Source organism: Salarias fasciatus, chromosome 13 (genome assembly GCF_902148845.1).
Source record: "Salarias fasciatus chromosome 13, fSalaFa1.1, whole genome shotgun sequence".
Classification (NCBI taxonomy): Eukaryota; Metazoa; Chordata; class Actinopteri; order Blenniiformes; family Blenniidae; genus Salarias; species Salarias fasciatus.
The window spans coordinates 19,272,489-19,294,479 of record NC_043757.1 but is presented as its reverse complement, the minus strand read 5'-3'; the positions used below and the strand labels follow the sequence as shown (position 1 = coordinate 19,294,479).

At 40.9% G+C, this 21,991-nt stretch overlaps 1 protein-coding gene across 2 annotated transcripts; it reads left to right on the top strand.

Moving 5' to 3' along the window:
- Nucleotides 1-2,664: 2,664 nt before the first annotated feature.
- On the top strand, nt 2,665-6,305 carry LOC115399194 (uncharacterized). Of its 2 annotated transcripts, none has more exons than XR_003932638.1 (9): nt 2,665-2,747; nt 2,912-3,232; nt 3,367-3,666; nt 3,964-4,018; nt 4,144-4,235; nt 4,346-4,380; nt 4,757-4,897; nt 5,588-5,664; nt 5,910-6,305. XR_003932638.1 is itself a non-coding variant. In XM_030106461.1 (9 exons), exons 1-8 carry the CDS (start codon nt 2,702-2,704, stop codon nt 5,633-5,635), a joined length of 942 nt encoding a protein of 313 aa, XP_029962321.1. In that variant the 5' UTR covers nt 2,665-2,701; the 3' UTR covers nt 5,636-5,664; nt 5,910-6,305. The 2 variants fall into 2 exon arrangements, 1 of the variants encoding a protein (XP_029962321.1); XM_030106461.1 differs by having other exon boundaries at nt 4,757-4,801.
- The last annotated feature ends 15,686 nt before the right edge of the window (nt 6,306-21,991 follow it).

Sequence of the window (21,991 nt, the reverse complement as noted above, 5' to 3'; positions counted from 1 at the left end):
CCAGGTCCCACTGGTCCAGGCCATGGAAGGAGCCCGTGGTGACGTCAGCCTCGAGTCCATTCAGGAATTCATGCGCTGCTCAAGGCGGTTCTTCCAGAGATGTCTCGATAGGGAGAACATGGCCTGTGATGTGGATGAGGCCATCTGGCCTGACAGAAACCAAAGGCATGATGATGCTTGATCATGATGATTCCTCAACTATGTCCAAAAATAAAACATTTTTGGCTACATATTTGTATGCTGTTTTAAGGTTTTTTTTTTTTGTTTTGTTTTTTAAAGTAGGCTACATTGAGTCATTTTTACTAAAGGAGAAATATCTTACTTTCCAGAGTCACTGTCATTCATATGGCGTGTTCCATTTTACAATTGTGTTTTTAGTTGTGCACTACAATGTGCTGTAAATGCTTGGTAGTGTGCAGCAAAAGCTTACTTGTGTGTGCTCAACGAATGGTGTGTGTCATACGACTGTGTGTAGCAAATGAAAATATGAGTTCCATTTTGTGAACACAATGTAGAGATTTGACGGCAAGAGTGTTCTTGCAAAGGGAGTGTCAGGTTTAGTGTTTTGTGTGTGCAGTTTTCAGTTTTGTGTGTGCAGTATTGAGAAAGTCGTTATTGTATTGAGAAATGTGTGTTAACAATCGTGAAAAACTGTAATGCTGTCGAAAGTGAATGTTTTTCTGTTGGTCCTGTGGACACGCATGATAACACAATTATTTCTCGGCAAGAGATATATGAGATTGTGATGAAGCTAGAGAACAACAAGGCATGTGAAGTCGATAAATTATCAGCTGAGCATTTAAAATATGCTAGTAGGAATCTGTTTCCTCTGCTGGCCATTTGTTGTGCAGGCTTCCTGGTTCATGGCGTTTTGCCTGACACACTGATATCCATCATTCTTGTTCCAATCGTGAAAGACAAAGCTGGTAAAATTAACAGCAAAGAGAATTATAGACCCATAGCTCTGGCTAACACTCTTTCAAAAGTGTTGGAGAAGGCTGTCTTGAACAAGATGGAAAAGTATCTGTTAACATCTGACCACCAATTTGGCCTTAAACCCAAGCATGGAATGGACGTGCATCTTTGCTTTGAAAGAGATCTTGGATCTTTATAGTAGACACAACACTACTATCTTCATGTGTTTCATTGATGCATCTAAGGCCTTTGATTATATAAATCATAAAAAGCTGTTTGAGAAACTGAGTAACAGAGGTGTTCCTAAATGCGTGGTGAGGATCCTTGTGTTTTGGTATGCCCACCAGTTAATGTTTGTAAGTGGGGTAATTGTGTCTCTATGCCTTTCTGTGTGTCTAATGGGGTGCGGCAAGGCAGCATTTTGTCTCCTCTTTTATTCAATGTATATATGGACGACTTATCAAGACTGTTAAATGACTGTGGAACAGGCTGCAGGGTTGGCTATAATGTCATCAACCATCTGATGTATGCTGATGACCTTGTAATTTTTTGTCCATATAGCGCTGGACTACAGGAGCTGCTGGAAGTGTGCAACAAGTATGGAACTGACTTTAACATAAAATATAACTCAAAGAAAAGCACCATTATGATCATTCGGAGCAGAGAGGACGCTAAACTGACTTTCCCGGACTTCTTTCTGTCGGGTAATAGACTAATGGTCACTGAGGAACACAAGTACCTGGGGCACTACGTGACTGCAGACCTGTCGGATGATAGAGACATTTATAGACAGTGTCATTTGCTCTATGGACAGGGCAATATGCTGATCTGCAAATTTGGAATGTGTACACCAGTGGTGAAGACCAGACTTTTTGAGGTCTACTGTACTACAACGTATACAGCTCACCTGTGGAGGCGCTATAAAAGCAGCAGTATGCACAGACTTATCGTGGCATACAATGATGCCATGCGCATGTTGTAAAGGTTTCTGGGATGGAGCAGTGCGAGCCAAATGTTTGTGAACGCAGGGGTGCCCACCTGTCCTGCTGTGCTGCGAAACCTGATGTACCGGTGCAAGTGCAGGTTGTCAGACTCTGAGAACAACATTATAGCTGCACTGACCAACCCTGGACTGAGCTCAGTCAGATACTTTTCCAGTTTAAGGACTCATTGGTATTTGAGCCTGTTTAGAAAAGTTTTTTAATTATCTGTTTGTGTGTCTTTTTTTCAATGTTGACATATTGTGTCTGAAATAAATGAAATTATTATTATTATTATTATTATTATTATTATTATTATTATTATTATTATTATTAAATGTCTTACATTTACAGGAAACACTTCACAGCTATTTTGATCTAAATTACAGCTGTTCTGAGATGAAAATGGGAAATACTTTGCAACATTTATGACTGAAGCAGCAAACCCACAAAAACTGAATTAATTAAGGAAGCAGTTTTATCAGAAGTGGCTCAAAATTTAGCTTTTATTCTCAGAAGATGAATTCTCTTATCAATAGGGAATAGTAATCTATTGATCAGGTTAAAGACATTTCTAGTACTTTCTGATTATTGTTCATTTGTAATATTGCCACACAGACAATGTTTAACTTTTAATGCGTGCAATGTAGAAATGCCCAGCATTACCTAATTATCTAGCTTGTGTATCTTTGCCACAGTCTAGAGGCGGGGAAACAACTGCAGTTAAAAAGAGAACTTTAAGAAAAAGAGGAAGTGGACATCAGTCATCTCGTGTGCCAGTTTCTCTTCTCAGCTCCTTCATCAATATGACTTTTTACTTTTACATTATTTTTCTTCTAAGTGGACTAACAGGTCAGTGGCATCCCTCCATTAAAACAAATACTACTTATGCATCGTGTGAATATTTGTGCTCTCGTGTGATTTTTACATTTACATTTGAGTTGTCTGTTATGATTCTGTGTTAAAATAATGATAACAAAAAATGCACAAAATCTAACAAAATGTTCTTTTTGTAGGAACTCATAGTGTGACTACAGTCACAAAAGTATCAGTAAAAGCTGGACGGTCTCTCTCAATCCCCTGTCTCTATGGCACACAGTATCGAAACCATGTGAAATACTTGTGCAAAGGATCTCGCTGGCGTTCATGCTCATATGCAATTAAAACAAATGAACGACAGAAGTCAAAAAAGTTTTCTATATCTGATGATAAAGATCAAAGAATCTTCACAGTGACCATGAGAGAGTTAACAAATGAAGACAGTCACTTCTGGTGTTTTGTGGAGAATAATAATGGCCCAGATGATGGAGAGTATTTTCACTTGTCAGTCACCACAGGTAAGACAACTTCTTTCTCCACATTTCCAATCATTTACCAAATCCACTTCTGACTGAAACTGATTACTGACTGATCCTTGTATTGATTTGAAGATGAATTCTGAATGCTCCTAAACACACTGTTTTCTTCCCAGGTCCCCCCATCCTCAGTGTGAGAGATCAGAAGATTACAGGGTTTATAGGAGAAAATGTATCCATTGAATTTCACAACTGCATCTCAGACAGACTGCAATGGTGCAGGTTGGGTGGGGCCTGTGTGGAAAACCCTTCTGGACTCATGGATGGAACAAGAGTGATCATTAATAAGACAGGCCATAAAGACTTCACTGTGACTTTGAGTGGACTGAAGCTTGAGAGCGGCGGCTGGTATCTGTGTTCATCAGGGGAATATCAGATGCCAGTGCATCTATCTGTTTATGGAAAATCAGAAATCAGTAAGTCACCATGCATCTATTGTTTTCAATCTGCTCTTGAGCCCCTCTTGTTTGCACATTTTTGCAAAAGTCAAAGATAACCATAAAAATTTCAATATTTTCTCAAAATGACTTTAAAAGTTCATCACTGACTTTGTTTTAAAGCTCCTTTTTCTGTATTTCCTGCAGTATTCTGGATTATAAAAGATGTTGTTCCACAGACAAGATTTTAGTAGTAGTTTTACGGTGCCTTTGAAATTAATAAGAAAGATTGTGGTCATATTCATGTATGAATAATTGTCCTGCATTGTCTTCCAGATGCAGCCACCATTACAGAAACAACAGTCACCTCACTTGAAAATGAAAAAGACAGGTATGAGGTTTTGATCACTGTGCTCAGAAATGGTTACATTTTCATTTGAAAATAATTTTTCAAAGATATAATACTTTTTCCAACCAAACTAAATATACATTGTGCAATATGACTATTTGTTTCAGTAATTTGTTGGACCTGGAACTCATCATTCGTCTGAGTGTATTTATAGTAATCATATCTGTGACGTTGATCATGTGGCTTCTCCTGAGATGTAGTAAGTCTGAATGAAATTATGTTTCAAATCATAATTCTTTGTCATTAATGGATTCATCCTGTCACGTCACCATGAGCCAATAACATCTGTATTTGTTCTTTTGTTACCAGAGCAGACAACAGCAGAAGCAGCAGTCCCAGCAAAGGTCAGTAACACTGAGTATTTTCCCACACTGTTCGAAGGAAGATATTAACATTCAAGTATTTATGACACTTGGTACGTTATTGGCCACAGGCAGAAGAGGAAGTAACACATGAACAGACCCACCCTAAGTTGCAAGAAATTTTGCGTTATGAACAAATTAGAGTCAAAAGTTCAAATCTTTTGATTACGACTAAAAATGGAATTTTCAATATTTTAGTTCATTTGTTGGGTGAGATTCCAATGGTTGTACTTATTGCTTTAAAATACAGCTATTAATCATGAAAACCTTGCTAGTGTAAAAGAGGAATTGTTGATGCACTGCAATTACAGTTTCACTGGTTTTAAAGTTATTTACATTTGCTTTTCTGATCAAACAGGTTGAAGATGAAGTGGCTGACCACAATGTTCTACAGATAACCCAGGTCAACCAAACACACAGTAATGTGCATTTGATATAACAATAACTAATGAATTGTTTCTATTATGCAGTCATTATAGTCACAGACCCGTCAAAAAATGTAAGCTTTTCCACCTTTTATTTCTGTTGTCTTTCGAGATCACATAATAAACCATCAGTTTCGACCGTATTTCATGTATTTTGTGGTTTTTCATAAGTTTGAATAATTTGAAATTATTTTTTGAATGATCAAATTTGATATGTGTAATCTGAAGAGGCAGCACCCCAGATTAATATTAAATACAAACAAAAACCTCCAAGTCCAACTGTTTCAGGTCCTACCACAAAAAAAATAAACCCATAAATATTATTGTCCAAGCTTATGTGCAATCCTGGTGTATAGGTGGGTTTCATCCAGGTCCTTCAGTTTCATACCACCGTCCAAAAATGTACATGTGAGTTTAATTGGAGACTGTAAATTTCCCAGAGGTATGAATGTGAGTGTGTGTGATTGACTGTCTCTGTGTGTTTGCCCTGTGATGGACCTGCGACATGTTCCGGGTGTGTTCAGCCCTGGCCAGTGGTTAACTGGGATTGACTTCATGCGCCCTGCGCCCCTGCACAGGATTAAGTAGTGTTTAGGATGGATGGACGTTATTGTCTTACTTTAATTCACAACAAGCACACATAAACAGATTCACTCCAACACATTGGATGATAAATACACCAAGATAAAGATTTCAAAAGCTGTAACTTAAATTATGTTTTGTGAAATACATCTGTCTCGTGTTTTTTTTTTCCCTCCCCACAGGGTTCACCTGCCAGAAGTGATGAGGGTGTGGCATGTACAGCTCTGTAATTGTTGTGAAACAACAGCCTGCTTAAAAGGTACAGGAGGTGTTTCATCAGAGTAAATTGTACTGTTGCTTGAGTATTGCTTGACCGCTTTTCTCTTCTTTAATAATAAGTGAACAAAATACAAACATCTTCCAAACTGAATACAGCTTCACAGCTCAAACAATCACAATGACGACAGATAACCTATCATCCTCACTAAACAGTTTGCATTGATTCATAGGTTGTTCTAACAAGTGTTTGGTTTACAGCTGGAAATGTCTTTTGTTTGCCAACAGAGTGGAGCAGCACTGAAGAAACTACATATAGCACTGTGGCTGAGCGCTTTTAAGTTCTTCATCCGTCAATACCGCTTGGTGGAAGGAGGACACCCTGGACAAGTCATCAGTCTATCACACGAAAATCAAAAACACACACATTCACACATTGGAGCAATTTAACATCATCGATTACCTCGCATATAGTATTATTTGGACTGCAATTGCAAACTGGTGTACTTGCAATAATAACCCACCACATGCACAGGCAGAACATGCAAACATAACAATCTATAAAGACTCGAGCACCTTATGACCCCACTCTGACCTCTGATAGCCTGTATATACCTGTATGATATATTAATTTTACAGATATCACAGCTGTTGGTATTGCTTGGTTTTACTTCACTGAGTAAATATTTCAGAAATTTCTAGTTTTGTTGCTTCATTTGTGCTTGACAGGAACATTGAGAAAAACTGACGGCAGTTCTCCAGTTAATTATTCCTATCCTTCTGGGATGTGCACACACACACACACACACACACACACACACACACACACACACCACACACACACACACACACACACACACACACACACACACACACACACACACACACACACACACACGCCCATATACAAAAAAGTGTAGTCTTGAAACAGTTTCATATTTCATATTTAATGGTTTTGGACGTACAGCTCCATCGTCTCAAAGTCGAATGCCCCAAAAAGAAAGAAAGAAAGAAGTCAAACTGACCAAGTATTTTAATGTTCTGTTCAGGGGCTGAAAAAACATATTGGTGTTTGAAGAAAATCAAAAACAGAAAATACTTATTTCAAGTTAATGGATACATCACAAGAATAAGTAGATATATGACAATGCGCTACATAAATTTTCTGACATAAATTTTATACTTAAAAGTAAAAATTGCGGTAGTTTAATCATTATATTTCACTTATATTATATTTATTTTCAGTGCATAGACTTAAAAATTTGGTCCCAACCAAGGAAATACAAGCACAGTTCAATTTGAAGACACAATCAAATGGAAATTTTATATCTCATCTGCTGTGGGACGTTCAAAATCCTGATCCTGATCTACAATACCCTACTATTGTTCATATCCAACATGTAACTGCAGGAATTAAGGTAAATATAGTGTGTATCGAGGCATTTGCTTACATTTGTTTTTTCATTTGTTCCTCATGAAAATAAACTCCTTCTTACTGGATACCTCATCCACAGCAGGGCCATACCCCCATAGAACCAGTGACATACAGAACCATTAGAATGAAGAATGATAAACACTCAGCAGTAAATGATCCACAGTAAAATCAGAGGTTTATTGAGACGATGATCATCAACAGGTTGTGTTATGAATATGTGACAGCTTTTTATAATCCATTCCCATTTTTCTTCTTGGATTGAGCCAGCTGATGGAGGAGTGATTTACAGTTTACCTAAACAGTATTGAGACATATGGAAGAGGAGGACCTGGCAAGAGAGGCTGAAAAAAAAAGGTTGAGACTACACAGAGCTTGTTGAGTCTGTTGGGATCTTTAAGATTCCATTCTTATATATATATATATATATATATATATAAAAAACTATTTATCTTCATTGTGCTGACATCATATTAAACATTGAAATGTGTTTTTGTACGATTTATCAGAAGCTTTATTCATTTATTGTGTTACACTGACACACCATGTACGCTTTTTATGCCATCGGGCGAAATGATTATTCCTTTATCAGGGAGTCCTTTTTCGATTGGATGTACAATATTTGGTAGCAAGTGAACATTTTGTCCTCAAGTTGGATATGTTAGAATTGAGAGAAATGGGTAAGTGCAAAGATTTGAGCTAGATTGAAAAATTGGGACAAGTTTTGATGGATTGATGAGAGGGAGACATTCAGAGCATTTCCAAAACTACAGCTGCTGTGTGGGTCAAGGCTCAGTATTAGAATTGAAATTAATATCAGACAAAAAAAAAAACAACAACAAAAAACCCACTGTGAAATATGGTTGAAATAGGGTTTTTTGTTTTCATTTTCATTTTGATTGTTCTTGTTTTTGTCATTTTGTGTTTTCAAATTCGTGAATATAAAAATTGTTATTATTATTATTATTGTTGTTATTATTATTATTATTATTATTATTATTATTATTATTATTATTATTATTATTATTATTATTATTATTGTTATTGTTATTATTATTATTATTATTATTATTAAATATCTTACTTTTGCAGGAAACACTTCACAGATATTTTGATCTAAAGTTACAGCTGTACTGAGATGAAAATGGGAAAATAGACTTTGCAAAGGTTATAACTGAAGCAGCAAAACCACAAGAACTGAACTAATTCAGGAAGCAGTTTTTTTTTCAGAGGAGGCTCAAAATTTAGCTTTTATTCTCAGAAGATGAATTCTCAATCAATCAATCAAACTATTTGTAAAGCACTTTTTCATATTTATAAAAACAACGCAAAGTGCTGAACAGTAAAAACAGTAATAAAAACAAAAGAATAAAAACCGCACCATCAATTAGTATACACCATACACACACACACACACACACACACACACACACACACACACACACACACACGCAGTCTCGTATTTCTATCCTTGTGGGGACCGTCCATTGACTCCCATTCATGTCTAGCCCCTAACCCTGACCCTTACCCTAACCCTAACCCACACCACAACAAAGCCTAACCCTAAAGAAATGTTTTTGCACTTTTACTTTTTTCAGTAACAACAACATGGTCAAGAAAACACTGTTTCTCCTACTTAGGACCGGAAAAAGGTCCCCACAAGGCACGTCGTTCCACGTTTTGCTATCCTTGTGGGGACATTTGGCCCCGACAAGGATAGAAATACGAGAACACACACACACACACACACACACACACACACACACACACACACACACACACACACACACACACACACACACACACACACACACACACACACACACACACACACACACACACACAGAAAAAAACACACTCCCAATTTTTCTGTGCACAGCAGAGGAGATGGCATGGCACTAAGTATCATGGGAAAACACTACCAGTGTGGCTGTCCACACCAGGACGAGTTAAGCAGCTAAAAACATAAAAAGACATGATACAAAGTTAATAGAAAATAATTAAGATAAGATTATAAAGTAAAAAAAATAAAATAAGTTAATAGTATATAATAAAAATAAAATGAATAAATAGGATAAGTAGATTCTCTTATCAATAGGGAACAGTAATCTATTGATCAGGTTACAGTAAAGACAATTCTCGTACTTTCTGATTATTGTTCAATTATAATATTGTTTAGTACACTCACAAGCCACACAGACAATGAAGATATGTTTAACTTCTAATGGATGCAATGTAGAAATGTCCAGTATTACCTACAGGGTTCCTACGCAGTATGGAAAGTATGGAAAAGTATGGAATTTGATTTTATAATTTTCCAAATATGGAAAAGTATGGAAAATTTCCCCTGTTGTATGGAAAAATATTCATGTTTCCAATACTTCTATCATTGTTCTATTTTCTATCAAAAAAAAAAAAAAGACAGAAAGAAAGAAAAATAACATAAAACAAAGAGAAATGCATCGAACTGTTGGCAGCGCAGCTAAAAATGTTTGTGTGAGAGCACACAGACGGTTTACAGTCCGGAAAACATTTGGGCAGATTTCTCAGCTTACATTACACTCTGGTCTGGTAGGTGGCAGGCTGGCAGCAATGCACCTGTAAACTGGATGCCAGCCATCAAGCAAAACCAACAGAAGAAGAAGTGGGGCAGGTGAACAAGCTATTGATCCTGAGCGAGCTAAAATGGGAGGATGTAAATTTTCAGAGGAGTGACTAAAAAATCCCAAATACAAAGGCTGGTTGGCAAAGGATTCCAGGCAGACAAGAAAAGCACTTTGCATGAAGTCCTTCGACATCTCCAACACGGGGGAGGTGGCGGTGCTGAGCCACATGATGGGGAAGAAACACAGCTCAGGATGGAAACCAAGGAGTTCCTTGTCACAGCTGTGACAAAGCTGCTGGATAAATGTCCCCTTAAGTGCATTCTGGTAAGAAACCCAGCATGGCTGGATCCACAAAAGATCAAAGATCAACCAGACACCTGTGAGGAACAACTGAAACTCTGCTTGCAGATCATCTCAAGTGCTGGATGAGTTAGAGAGAACAAGTGTGACAGAATCCTCAACCAGTTCAGAGACTTTGCTATGATGTGCAAAACAAGTGAGGATGCCTCACAGTGGCCGACCGGTGGCCACTCCAGGCTGGACACCTTCTTCTATGCACAGCTGGCGACACAACATCAGTTCAGAGAACGGTGGGAAATTGTCCAAAAGATTCTTCTGTTGTCCCATAGCCAGGCTCCTGTAGAACGAGGGTTCTCTATTAATAAGAACATTGTTGTTGAAAACACGAAGGAGAGAACCTTGATTGCCCAGCGGGTAACTGTAGACCACTTGCACCATGTGGGTGGGGTAACTAAGGTACAGATGACCAAGGAACTACTTCAGTCTGCACGCTTTGCAAGACAGAGGTACCATTCATACCTTGAGGAGGAAAAGAAGAAGAAGGAGCAATCACAGCAAAAACTGAAACGGAAGGCAGTGCAGAATGAAGTTGGCCAACCCAAGAAAAAGAGAAGAAAGCTTCAGACACGCATACATGCACTCCTGGTATCAACAGATGAACTCGCAGTTGAAGCAGAAGTGACTGACAAGATATACTGTATGTCCTCACAAAATCAAATGCCCTCCGCAAAGCTGCCAAAGACAAAAAACAAAACACAACAGTTAATGCAGTATGATGAAGAATTAGAAAAGAAAATCTCAGAAATGAATGCACTCTAAGGCCATGCAGTCTGTGTGCCATTGTGTCTGTATCTGCAAGTGTGTGTGTGTGTGTGTGTGTGTGTGTGTGTGTGTGTGTGTGTGTGTGTGTGTGTGTGTGTGTGTGTGTGTGTGTGTGTGTCTGCCTGTCAACCAGTTCCTTTTCACAATCCCTCAGTGGTTCCCCAGTTATTTTTTTTAATTTATGTATAATTTATGATTTGTTAACTTATTTCCGTATTAATTGGCTTAATTCATCGTTACTTGTTAAATGTTTATTTGATGTTTAAGAATGCCAATGAGGCCAAGTCTTTGTAAACCTCCTTTGTGTTAATCCAGGGGTTTTTGTTAATTCCCTTGTGTTACTCCAGGGGTTTTGAGAGATGTACTACAGTACTGTAGTTCAGCTGTTCACGTGCAACTTAAAATAAAAAAGCTGTGCACTGAAGTCATCTGGGTTTCGTCTTTATGTATTTGTATGAGCAACATTACCCAGCTATAATCTTCAGGAAATTATTCAGTGACATATTTACCTCCGCCAAGAGGTTATGTAATCATGTCGGTTTGTTGGTTTGTTGGTTGGTTGGTTGGTTGGTTTGTTGGTTTGTTGGTTGGTTTGTTAGCAAGATCCCGGAAATAGTAATTGACGGATTGCAATGAAACTTTGTGGAAAGGTGGGTCCTGGGCCAACTTAGAATTGATTAAATTTTGGTGATGATCCGGGTCACTGTCTGGATCCAGGAATTTTTTAAAGGATTCTTTATAATTGAGAGATAGGGACTCTTTCACATGGGCGGGCAGGCCCGCCGACAGGGGGCGACAAATGCCTGGTTCACACAGGACGCCCCGCCTCAGACGCAGAAGTGGGAAGCGCTGCGCACCGACTGTCAGATTGGCGCAACTGTTAACCTATCTGACGCTTCATACAAGAGAGGCGGGGGACCGCGGCATCCATAGCGGCTCGCGCCGTGGACCGTGGCCGCTGTGCTCCTCTCTATTTTCTCCACGAGCTGCGCACCGTGCACTGCCAGTTGTAAAGCTGGAACGGAAAATACAAGAGAATCCGGTCAATTTTCGAATTGAAATGAAGTAAAATAACATAAATTATGTCACTTTTTGGTTTTCCTATTCAGATAAACACACACACACACACACACACACACAGGGAGAGAGGGCGACAGGGCGACAGAGAGAGGCACCGCACGCTGCAGCGCTCTGCTCCGATCACCCCCCCCCCCCCCCCAATCACAATGTTGTGCGATTATATATGATGTTCTTACGGTTGTTGGTGACTGATTTGAGCTGTAGCGGTGGTCTGCGCTCTCTGAGTGCCAATTTCTAGTTACAATTAACATACAATTAAATTCCATAATTTTTTTACACGATTCACTACATGCTCAAATGACACAAATTATGGAGAAGGTGGTGGTGGAGGTGGTGTGGCATTGTTCACTCACACCACTGTGGCGTTTAAGGTGGTGGAGCACAAGTGAAGCGTAGATTACAATGGATTTCTGATGTACCCCCTTCTTAACCGTCCCTTTCTAACGTCTGGAGTAATAGTCTAGTGGTAGAGCGTACGCCTCTCACCCGAGAGCTCGTGGGTTCGCGTCCCGCCTGTGTCGTGTTGTTTTTTTCACTCATTGAAATTCTGGAATTAACTAAAACATTCTTCAAGTCAGCTTCATCAACAAAGCACAACACTTATTTTAGTCAATGTTTCTTATGCCACAAAGTTTCTTTGCTTGTTACAAGCAAATCTTCCCACATTTTGGACTATTTTTTTCTACTTTTAAATGGGGCTGTATCATGCAAAATTCACTTTTTCTGTGTTTTAACTTTGTTATATAGTTATGTACTCACCAAAAACACCCCCCAAAACGTTTTTTCTTTTTCCTTCATGCCTGCCTGTTTGAGCTTTGCTCGTTGCTGTGCTGCTCAGAGAGGCAGCCCCTCCCCTACCCGTGAAAACGCTCTGTTTCCCATGTTCACGTCGCACGGACAAGATGGCTCCCCTGAGCCCCCCTCCCGCAGGCCCTCGGTCATCATTTGTAAGTGGGATTACGGAGATAAACTTTCACCATGGTCTGAAAGCAACAATCAAGCAAGAGCAAGAGTCTGAAGGGTCTGCGCTTGGTGAGTTTCTAACAGTAAAAGCCGCTTTTGTGTGTCTTTGGGTGAAGACAAGCTCGAGCTAAAGAGCTAAAGCTAGCCAGCGTTTTTGTTTTGAAGCGCTGATTGGTTGAAGTATTGCAGCCAAGTAAATTTGGCTTGCAGGCAAAAAAAAAAAAAACAAAACAGCAATTTGTAATGAATGAATGAATTGAATGAAGGTTTGAATTGAAAAAGGGTTTATCCCTAACCAAGTGTGAGATGCAGCGGAGTTGCCTGCCCTCCCAATCCCCTCTCTTGCAACTCCGCTCTCGTCTTCACACCTATTCAACAGACCGCCTGACTGACGCCCCACAATGAGGGCGAACAGCTGTACAGAACATGCGATTCACGAGCCCCCGCTCGAGCAAAGCACGATCTTCCAGGCAGAACTGCTGAACAAATAGTGAAATAACGCGAACACTATTTCAATTGCATATAATGGAGATGAGTGTGACTCCTGGTGCGACCACATGACAAGTTTGTGAAAACCCCACTTACGGAGTCCTGCCAGGTCACCGAGAGCATTGTGACACAGATTTCACATGATCTAGCACACCTGCTCCGGTTGCGGCCACAATACGAGCGATTGTTTTCCACTTGTTCAGGTGCATGACGGGAAATAGTGACGTCAGAGAAAGCTGATTGGACGATTGAAAAAACTCACTTCCTGCTCTTCGCCCGCACCTTCTATTGTGTTTCTATAGTTTTTTTAAACAAACAAACAAACAAACAAACAAACAAACAATGAGAAATCGCTCTCCGTGCTTCAGTCACGTCAGTGTTTTATTTGGTGTATCCATTGTTCTGCTGCCGTTCTCTCAGTCATGTAACACTAGGTGGCGCCTGGGAGTTAAGCCCTCGAGTTTGTGTTACGAGCCTGTCGGGCTTCCGTAAGCTGGACTTTCCAGAGTTTTCAACCAGCCCTTGTGTTTTTCTGAGTCAGCATTTGTACTTTTGTATTTTGCAAGTGAAATATTGTCAGTTGAATTTGTCCGGGAAGAAGGTGGAGAAGAGGGGGAGATGGAAAAAAAGGAGAATTGAGAGCTTCTTTCAGTTTTTTCTTTCTTAGCCATATCCTGGCTATTTCAAGTGCTGTTTTTGTTGTAATTGTTATCACAGCCACGTGAGTATTGTTTAATTATGCAATGTGCCAATTCACTTCAAGCAGTTTATATATATAAAACTGAGAAATTTCATTGAAAATCTTTTACTGATTTGCAGTGTCACCGCAGTAAAGTCAACCCCCCCCCCCCCCAAAAAAAAAAGAACAAACACTGAGCACCATTAAAGGCATAATATACATACGATATAGTAGAATTTGTTCTTTTTAAACGTATGTACCTACAAATAATAATGACAGTAATTGAATACATATTAGTAAAAGCTATTTCTTAATGAAGTATCAGCTCTTGCTGGACTTTTTGGTGCAATGTGTGCATTTATTCCTCTGTTAATGGCAGATGGCTTCCAAACAGAAGAAGCACAGAGCCATGGGGGAGGAGGAGTGACTTTCTCTCCTGCAATGGTTTCCTGCTTCCAGCGTTTGGCCCTCTGAGGCAGGAAACAGAGCAGCACCACGCCAGAAAAAGTGGCATGATCTTTATGTGAAGGTAAAGTTGGACAGAATAATCAGCATTCAGTGTGCACTTATTAAGAATAAACTTTCTTAAAATAAAAGTGTGAGGCATTATAAGATAGATTGAGAAATGCCCAATGCAGCTGACGGGACAGCATTGTGGGGCGTCAGTCAGACGGTCTGTTGTACAGGTGTGAATACGAGAGGGGATTGGGAGGGGTAGGCCACTTCGCTGCATCTCACACTTGTTAGGGATACACCTTCTTCACTAAAACTTTTTGCCCTCTTTTTTCAACAAACCTTTCAACTCTTACAAACTTTGGAACGGACCATACACACACACACACACACACACACACACACACACACACACACACACACACACACACACACCCACACACACACACACACACACACACACCACACTAGACTAGCTTTGGCTACAGATTGAAATGGATTAGGACTGATAAATGTTGTGTTTGTGGCTAAATTCCTCCTAAGAGACAAGTATTAGGATCCAGGAAGTCAACTACAGACCAAAGACCTTGTGTCTTCCAGACCTCCAGAGACAAAGATGTGCTCTGCAAATCCATGTAACTTTATTACCAAGTCAGCATTAATGTCAGCTGCTTTTTTCTTGTTGTTGTTGTTAATGGGATGAAGTGAATATGAGACAGTTGTAGACTGAAGCCCGGGGTTATTTTGCTGATGTGTGTGTTCAATATCTAGAACATGAATAAGACTTGTATGTGTGTGTCATTTTCCAGCATCCTTGTATTCCCACAGCTGACCAGCCACACTTAGAGGAGGAGGAGACAGGAGACTGACTGTGAAGCAGCTTTGTGTGGAACTCCAGCTACTAAGGTGTATGTCAGGTTCAGAGGTCACTGATGAACATGTTACTTGAAATTGTTGTGTAATTCTCTCCTACTTGAGTTCATTTACTGTAAAAAAAAAAAAAAAAAAAAATAGATTGTCCTATTGTGTATGATATTTACATGTGAATACATAGAAAAGCCCAGACCTAAACATAAAAAAAATCTCAATTAAAAAAGCCAATGAAAATATGTGACACACTGTGTTTTTCAGGAGCTTTTCCATAGCCAGAGCCTTCCCAGTAAGCAGTGCAACAACACTTTCATCAAGTTCACGGATGACACCACGGTGGTGGGTCTCATCTGTGGAGGAGATGAGACTGCTTACAGGATGGAGGTGGAGCGACTGTCAGACTGGTGCACCATCAACAACCTCACCCTCAACACTTCCAAGACAAAGGAACTGCTAGTTGACTTCAGGAGGTGTAAACCAGACATACAGCCCATCGCACTCAACGGGGACAGGCTGGAGATAGTGAAAGACTTCAGGTTCCTGGGCACATACATCAGCGAAGACCTGACTTGGACTGCAAACTCCACATCGATTCTGAAGAAGGCACAGCAGAGACTCTACTTCCTGAGGATTGTCAGGAAGAATAACTTAAGAACTGAGCTCCTGGTATCCTTCTACCGCTGCCTGGTGGAGTCGGTACTCAGCCATGGCGTCTGCTTGTGGCTCTCTAGCTGTACAGTGGCGGAGAGGAAGCAGCTCCAGAGGATTATTAGCACTGCCCAGAGGCTGACTGGCTGCCCTCTTCCATCTCTGGAGGAGATCTATCAGACCCGCTGCCTCAGGAGAGCCCGCAGCATCATCGGGGATTCCTCACACCCCAGCCACCACCTCTTCCAACTCCGACCCTCGGGGAGGCGTTTCAGGGCAATAAAGACAAAAACAAACAGACTCAAAAACAGCTTCTATCCTAGAGCTGTCATTGCCCTGAATACTGCACCATAACCAGTCCCTGAACAAGAACAACATGTGACCAGCAACTGCGTAATATATTTAGATTTATATTGCAAGACACGCAAACTTTAATCTATTTATTTTATACCGTTTTTGCACTATTTTTGTCTTGCACTATTTTGTCCTTTTGTCTGTTTTGTTTATCTGCACTGCCCACGACAGCTGCTGTTCTCAATTTCATTGCATTCTTCTGAACAATGACAATAAAGGAATTCTGATTCTCATTCTGAACATGATGTGAGCGAGCGACCTGGCTGTCTTCAGCATGTCCAAGCATCTTGTGGGGAGAGTTTCAGCACGGCTGACAATTTAGCTGAGGTGGATAAGTCTTGATTTCTACTTGAAGACTTTTAAGGTTTGAGCACCTGTGGAAGCACCATTTGTAGTTGTGTAAATGAAATGATTGAACAAGTTTTGAGCACTTGTAAAAGCAAAACTTGCACCTGTGTATTGTGACTTGTGTACCTGCAGATGTTTTTTTCTCTTCAGAAATCCTGAAATTGCAGGTGTCCAAGTTCTCCAAGTGTCAGATTCAAAAAAGTTGCATGCAAAAGCTCCTCTCCTCTGATTGGCTTTTTCTCCACTGACTGAAGGTACACATGGTTTTTCAACAAATACGTCAGTGCAGCGCCAAGAACTTGAAATTGATGCAGGCCAACAAATGTTTTTCACCTCATTTATTGCAACACGTTCTCCATTGGTTGTCCACACACACGCACACACATGCACACACACACACACACGCACACACACACCCACACACACACGCACTCACACACACGCACACACACACACACAGACACACACACACACTCACACACACACAGACACACACACAAAGCAGCACATTGTGCTTTCTTCTGACCAAATATGAGAAACGCAGAAATGCTTCAGAGTGACTGGGAGACTTCCCTCCGTCCACGTGGAGAGTAAACACAGTTCTCCCTGGTCTCAGATCAACGTGACTTGCGGTCTGGTGGCGCCCCCTTGTGGGAGAAGGGAAGATGTGTGAATTGATTTCAACTCGGACAGTCCAAACTGTACAAATGAGGATTGTTGTGAATGTAACAGATGATCAATGATCCACCTCAATATCTCAGGCCCTTACACCAATTTTGAAAACGCCATGTTGTTTTTAGGTCACTTCAAATGCCATTTTAATTTCAGAGCAACATCAGAAAGTTGGTGAAACCGTGCTGTGGATAAGTGATTTTGGCATTGAAGGGGATGAAATGCTTGACACACACACACAGACCAAACAAGAGTGGAGGTGGTGTGGCGTTCTTCACTCACACCACTGTGGCGTTTAAGGTGGTGGAGCACACGTGAAGCGTAGATTACAATGGATTTCTGATGTACCCCCTTCTTAACCGTCCCTTTCTAACGTCTGGAGTAATAGTCTAGTGGTAGAGCGTACGCCTCTCACCCGAGAGCTCGTGGGTTCGCGTCCCGCCTGTGTCGTGTTGTTTTTTTCACTCATTGAAATTCTGGAATTAACTAAAACATTCTTCAAGTCAGCTTCATCAACAAAGCACAACACTTATTTTAGTCAATGTTTCTTATGCCACAAAGTTTCTTTGCTTGTTACAAGCAAATCTTCCCACATTTTGGACTATTTTTTCTACTTTTAAATGGGGCTGTATCATGCAAAATTCACTTTTTCTGTGTTTTAACTTTGTTATATAGTTATGTACTCACCAAAAACACCCCCCAAAACGTTTTTTCTTTTTCCTTCATGCCTGCCTGTTTGAGCTTTGCTCGTTGCTGTGCTGCTCAGAGAGGCAGCCCCTCCCCTACCCGTGAAAACGCTCTGTTTCCCATGTTCACGTCGCACGGACAAGATGGCTCCCCTGAGCCCCCCTCCCGCAGGCCCTCGGTCATCATTTGTAAGTGGGATTACGGAGATAAACTTTCACCATGGTCTGAAAGCAACAATCAAGCAAGAGCAAGAGTCTGAAGGGTCTGCGCTTGGTGAGTTTCTAACAGTAAAAGCCGCTTTTGTGTGTCTTTGGGTGAAGACAAGCTCGAGCTAAAGAGCTAAAGCTAGCCAGCGTTTTTGTTTTGAAGCGCTGATTGGTTGAAGTATTGCAGTCAAGTAAATTTGGCTTGCAGGCAAAAAAAAAAAAACAAAACAGCAATTTGTAATGAATGAATGAATTGAATGAAGGTTTGAATTGAAAAAGGGTTTATCCCTAACCAAGTGTGAGATGCAGCGGAGTTGCCTGCCCTCCCAATCCCCTCTCTTGCAACTCCGCTCTCGTCTTCACACCTATTCAACAGACCGCCTGACTGACGCCCCACAATGAGGGCGAACAGCTGTACAGAACATGCGATTCACGAGCCCCCGCTCGAGCAAAGCACGATCTTCCAGGCAGAACTGCTGAACAAATAGTGAAATAACGCGAACACTATTTCAATTGCATATAATGGAGATGAGTGTGACTCCTGGTGCGACCACATGACAAGTTTGTGAAAACCCCACTTACGGAGTCCTGCCAGGTCACCGAGAGCATTGTGACACAGATTTCACATGATCTAGCACACCTGCTCCGGTTGCGGCCACAATACGAGCGATTGTTTTCCACTTGTTCAGGTGCATGACGGGAAATAGTGACGTCAGAGAAAGCTGATTGGACGATTGAAAAAACTCACTTCCTGCTCTTCGCCCGCACCTTCTATTGTGTTTCTATAGTTTTTTTAAACAAACAAACAAACAAACAAACAAACAAACAAACAATGAGAAATCGCTCTCCGTGCTTCAGTCACGTCAGTGTTTTATTTGGTGTATCCATTGTTCTGCTGCCGTTCTCTCAGTCATGTAACACTAGGTGGCGCCTGGGAGTTAAGCCCTCGAGTTTGTGTTACGAGCCTGTCGGGCTTCCGTAAGCTGGACTTTCCAGAGTTTTCAACCAGCCCTTGTGTTTTTCTGAGTCAGCATTTGTACTTTTGTATTTTGCAAGTGAAATATTGTCAGTTGAATTTGTCCGGGAAGAAGGTGGAGAAGAGGGGGAGATGGAAAAAAAGGAGAATTGAGAGCTTCTTTCAGTTTTTTCTTTCTTAGCCATATCCTGGCTATTTCAAGTGCTGTTTTTGTTGTAATTGTTATCACAGCCACGTGAGTATTGTTTAATTATGCAATGTGCCAATTCACTTCAAGCAGTTTATATATATAAAACTGAGAAATTTCATTGAAAATCTTTTACTGATTTGCAGTGTCACCGCAGTAAAGTCAACCCCCCCCCCCCCCCCCCCAAAAAAAAAGAACAAACACTGAGCACCATTAAAGGCATAATATACATACGATATAGTAGAATTTGTTCTTTTTAAACGTATGTACCTACAAATAATAATGACAGTAATTGAATACATATTAGTAAAAGCTATTTCTTAATGAAGTATCAGCTCTTGCTGGACTTTTTGTGCAATGTGTGCATTTATTCCTCTGTTAATGGCAGATGGCTTCCAAACAGAAGAAGCACAGAGCCATGGGGGAGGAGGAGTGACTTTCTCTCCTGCAATGGTTTCCTGCTTCCAGCGTTTGGCCCTCTGAGGCAGGAAACAGAGCAGCACCACGCCAGAAAAAGTGGCATGATCTTTATGTGAAGGTAAAGTTGGACAGAATAATCAGCATTCAGTGTGCACTTATTAAGAATAAACTTTCTTAAAATAAAAGTGTGAGGCATTATAAGATAGATTGAGAAATGCCCAATGCAGCTGACGGGACAGCATTGTGGGGCGTCAGTCAGACGGTCTGTTGTACAGGTGTGAATACGAGAGGGGATTGGGAGGGGTAGGCCACTTCGCTGCATCTCACACTTGTTAGGGATACACCTTCTTCACTAAAACTTTTTGCCCTCTTTTTTCAACAAACCTTTCTACTCTTACAAACTTTGGAACGGACCATACACACACACACACACACACACACACACACACACACACACACACACACACACACACACACACACACACACCACACTAGACTAGCTTTGGCTACAGATTGAAATGGATTAGGACTGATAAATGTTGTGTTTGTGGCTAAATTCCTCCTAAGAGACAAGCATTAGGATCCAGGAAGTCAACTACAGACCAAAGACCTTGTGTCTTCCAGACCTCCAGAGACAAAGATGTGCTCTGCAAATCCATCTAACTTTATTACCAAGTCAGCATTAATGTCAGCTGCTTTTTTCTTGTTGTTGTTGTTAATGGGATGAAGTGAATATGAGACAGTTGTAGACTGAAGCCCGGGGTTATTTTGCTGATGTGTGTGTTCAATATCTAGAACATGAATAAGACTTGTATGTGTGTGTCATTTTCCAGCATCCTTGTATTCCCACAGCTGACCAGCCACACTTAGAGGAGGAGGAGACAGGAGACTGACTGTGAAGCAGCTTTGTGTGGAACTCCAGCTACTAAGGTGTATGTCAGGTTCAGAGGTCACTGATGAACATGTTACTTGAAATTGTTGTGTAATTCTCTCCTACTTGAGTTCATTTACTGTAAAAAAAAAAAAAAAAAAAAATAGATTGTCCTATTGTGTATGATATTTACATGTGAATACATAGAAAAGCCCAGACCTAAACATAAAAAAAATCTCAATTAAAAAAGCCAATGAAAATATGTGACACACTGTGTTTTTCAGGAGCTTTTCCATAGCCAGAGCCTTCCCAGTAAGCAGTGCAACAACACTTTCATCAAGTTCACGGATGACACCACGGTGGTGGGTCTCATCTGTGGAGGAGATGAGACTGCTTACAGGATGGAGGTGGAGCGACTGTCAGACTGGTGCACCATCAACAACCTCACCCTCAACACTTCCAAGACAAAGGAACTGCTAGTTGACTTCAGGAGGTGTAAACCAGACATACAGCCCATCGCACTCAACGGGGACAGGCTGGAGATAGTGAAAGACTTCAGGTTCCTGGGCACATACATCAGCGAAGACCTGACTTGGACTGCAAACTCCACATCGATTCTGAAGAAGGCACAGCAGAGACTCTACTTCCTGAGGATTGTCAGGAAGAATAACTTAAGAACTGAGCTCCTGGTATCCTTCTACCGCTGCCTGGTGGAGTCGGTACTCAGCCATGGCGTCTGCTTGTGGCTCTCTAGCTGTACAGTGGCGGAGAGGAAGCAGCTCCAGAGGATTATTAGCACTGCCCAGAGGCTGACTGGCTGCCCTCTTCCATCTCTGGAGGAGATCTATCAGACCCGCTGCCTCAGGAGAGCCCGCAGCATCATCGGGGATTCCTCACACCCCAGCCACCACCTCTTCCAACTCCGACCCTCGGGGAGGCGTTTCAGGGCAATAAAGACAAAAACAAACAGACTCAAAAACAGCTTCTATCCTAGAGCTGTCATTGCCCTGAATACTGCACCATAACCAGTCCCTGAACAAGAACAACATGTGACCAGCAACTGCGTAATATATTTAGATTTATATTGCAAGACACGCAAACTTTCATCTATTTATTTTATACCGTTTTTGCACTATTTTTGTCTTGCACTATTTTGTCCTTTTGTCTGTTTTGTTTATCTGCACTGCCCACGACAGCTGCTGTTCTCAATTTCATTGCATTCTTCTGAACAATGACAATAAAGGAATTCTGATTCTCATTCTGAACATGATGTGAGCGAGCGACCTGGCTGTCTTCAGCATGTCCAA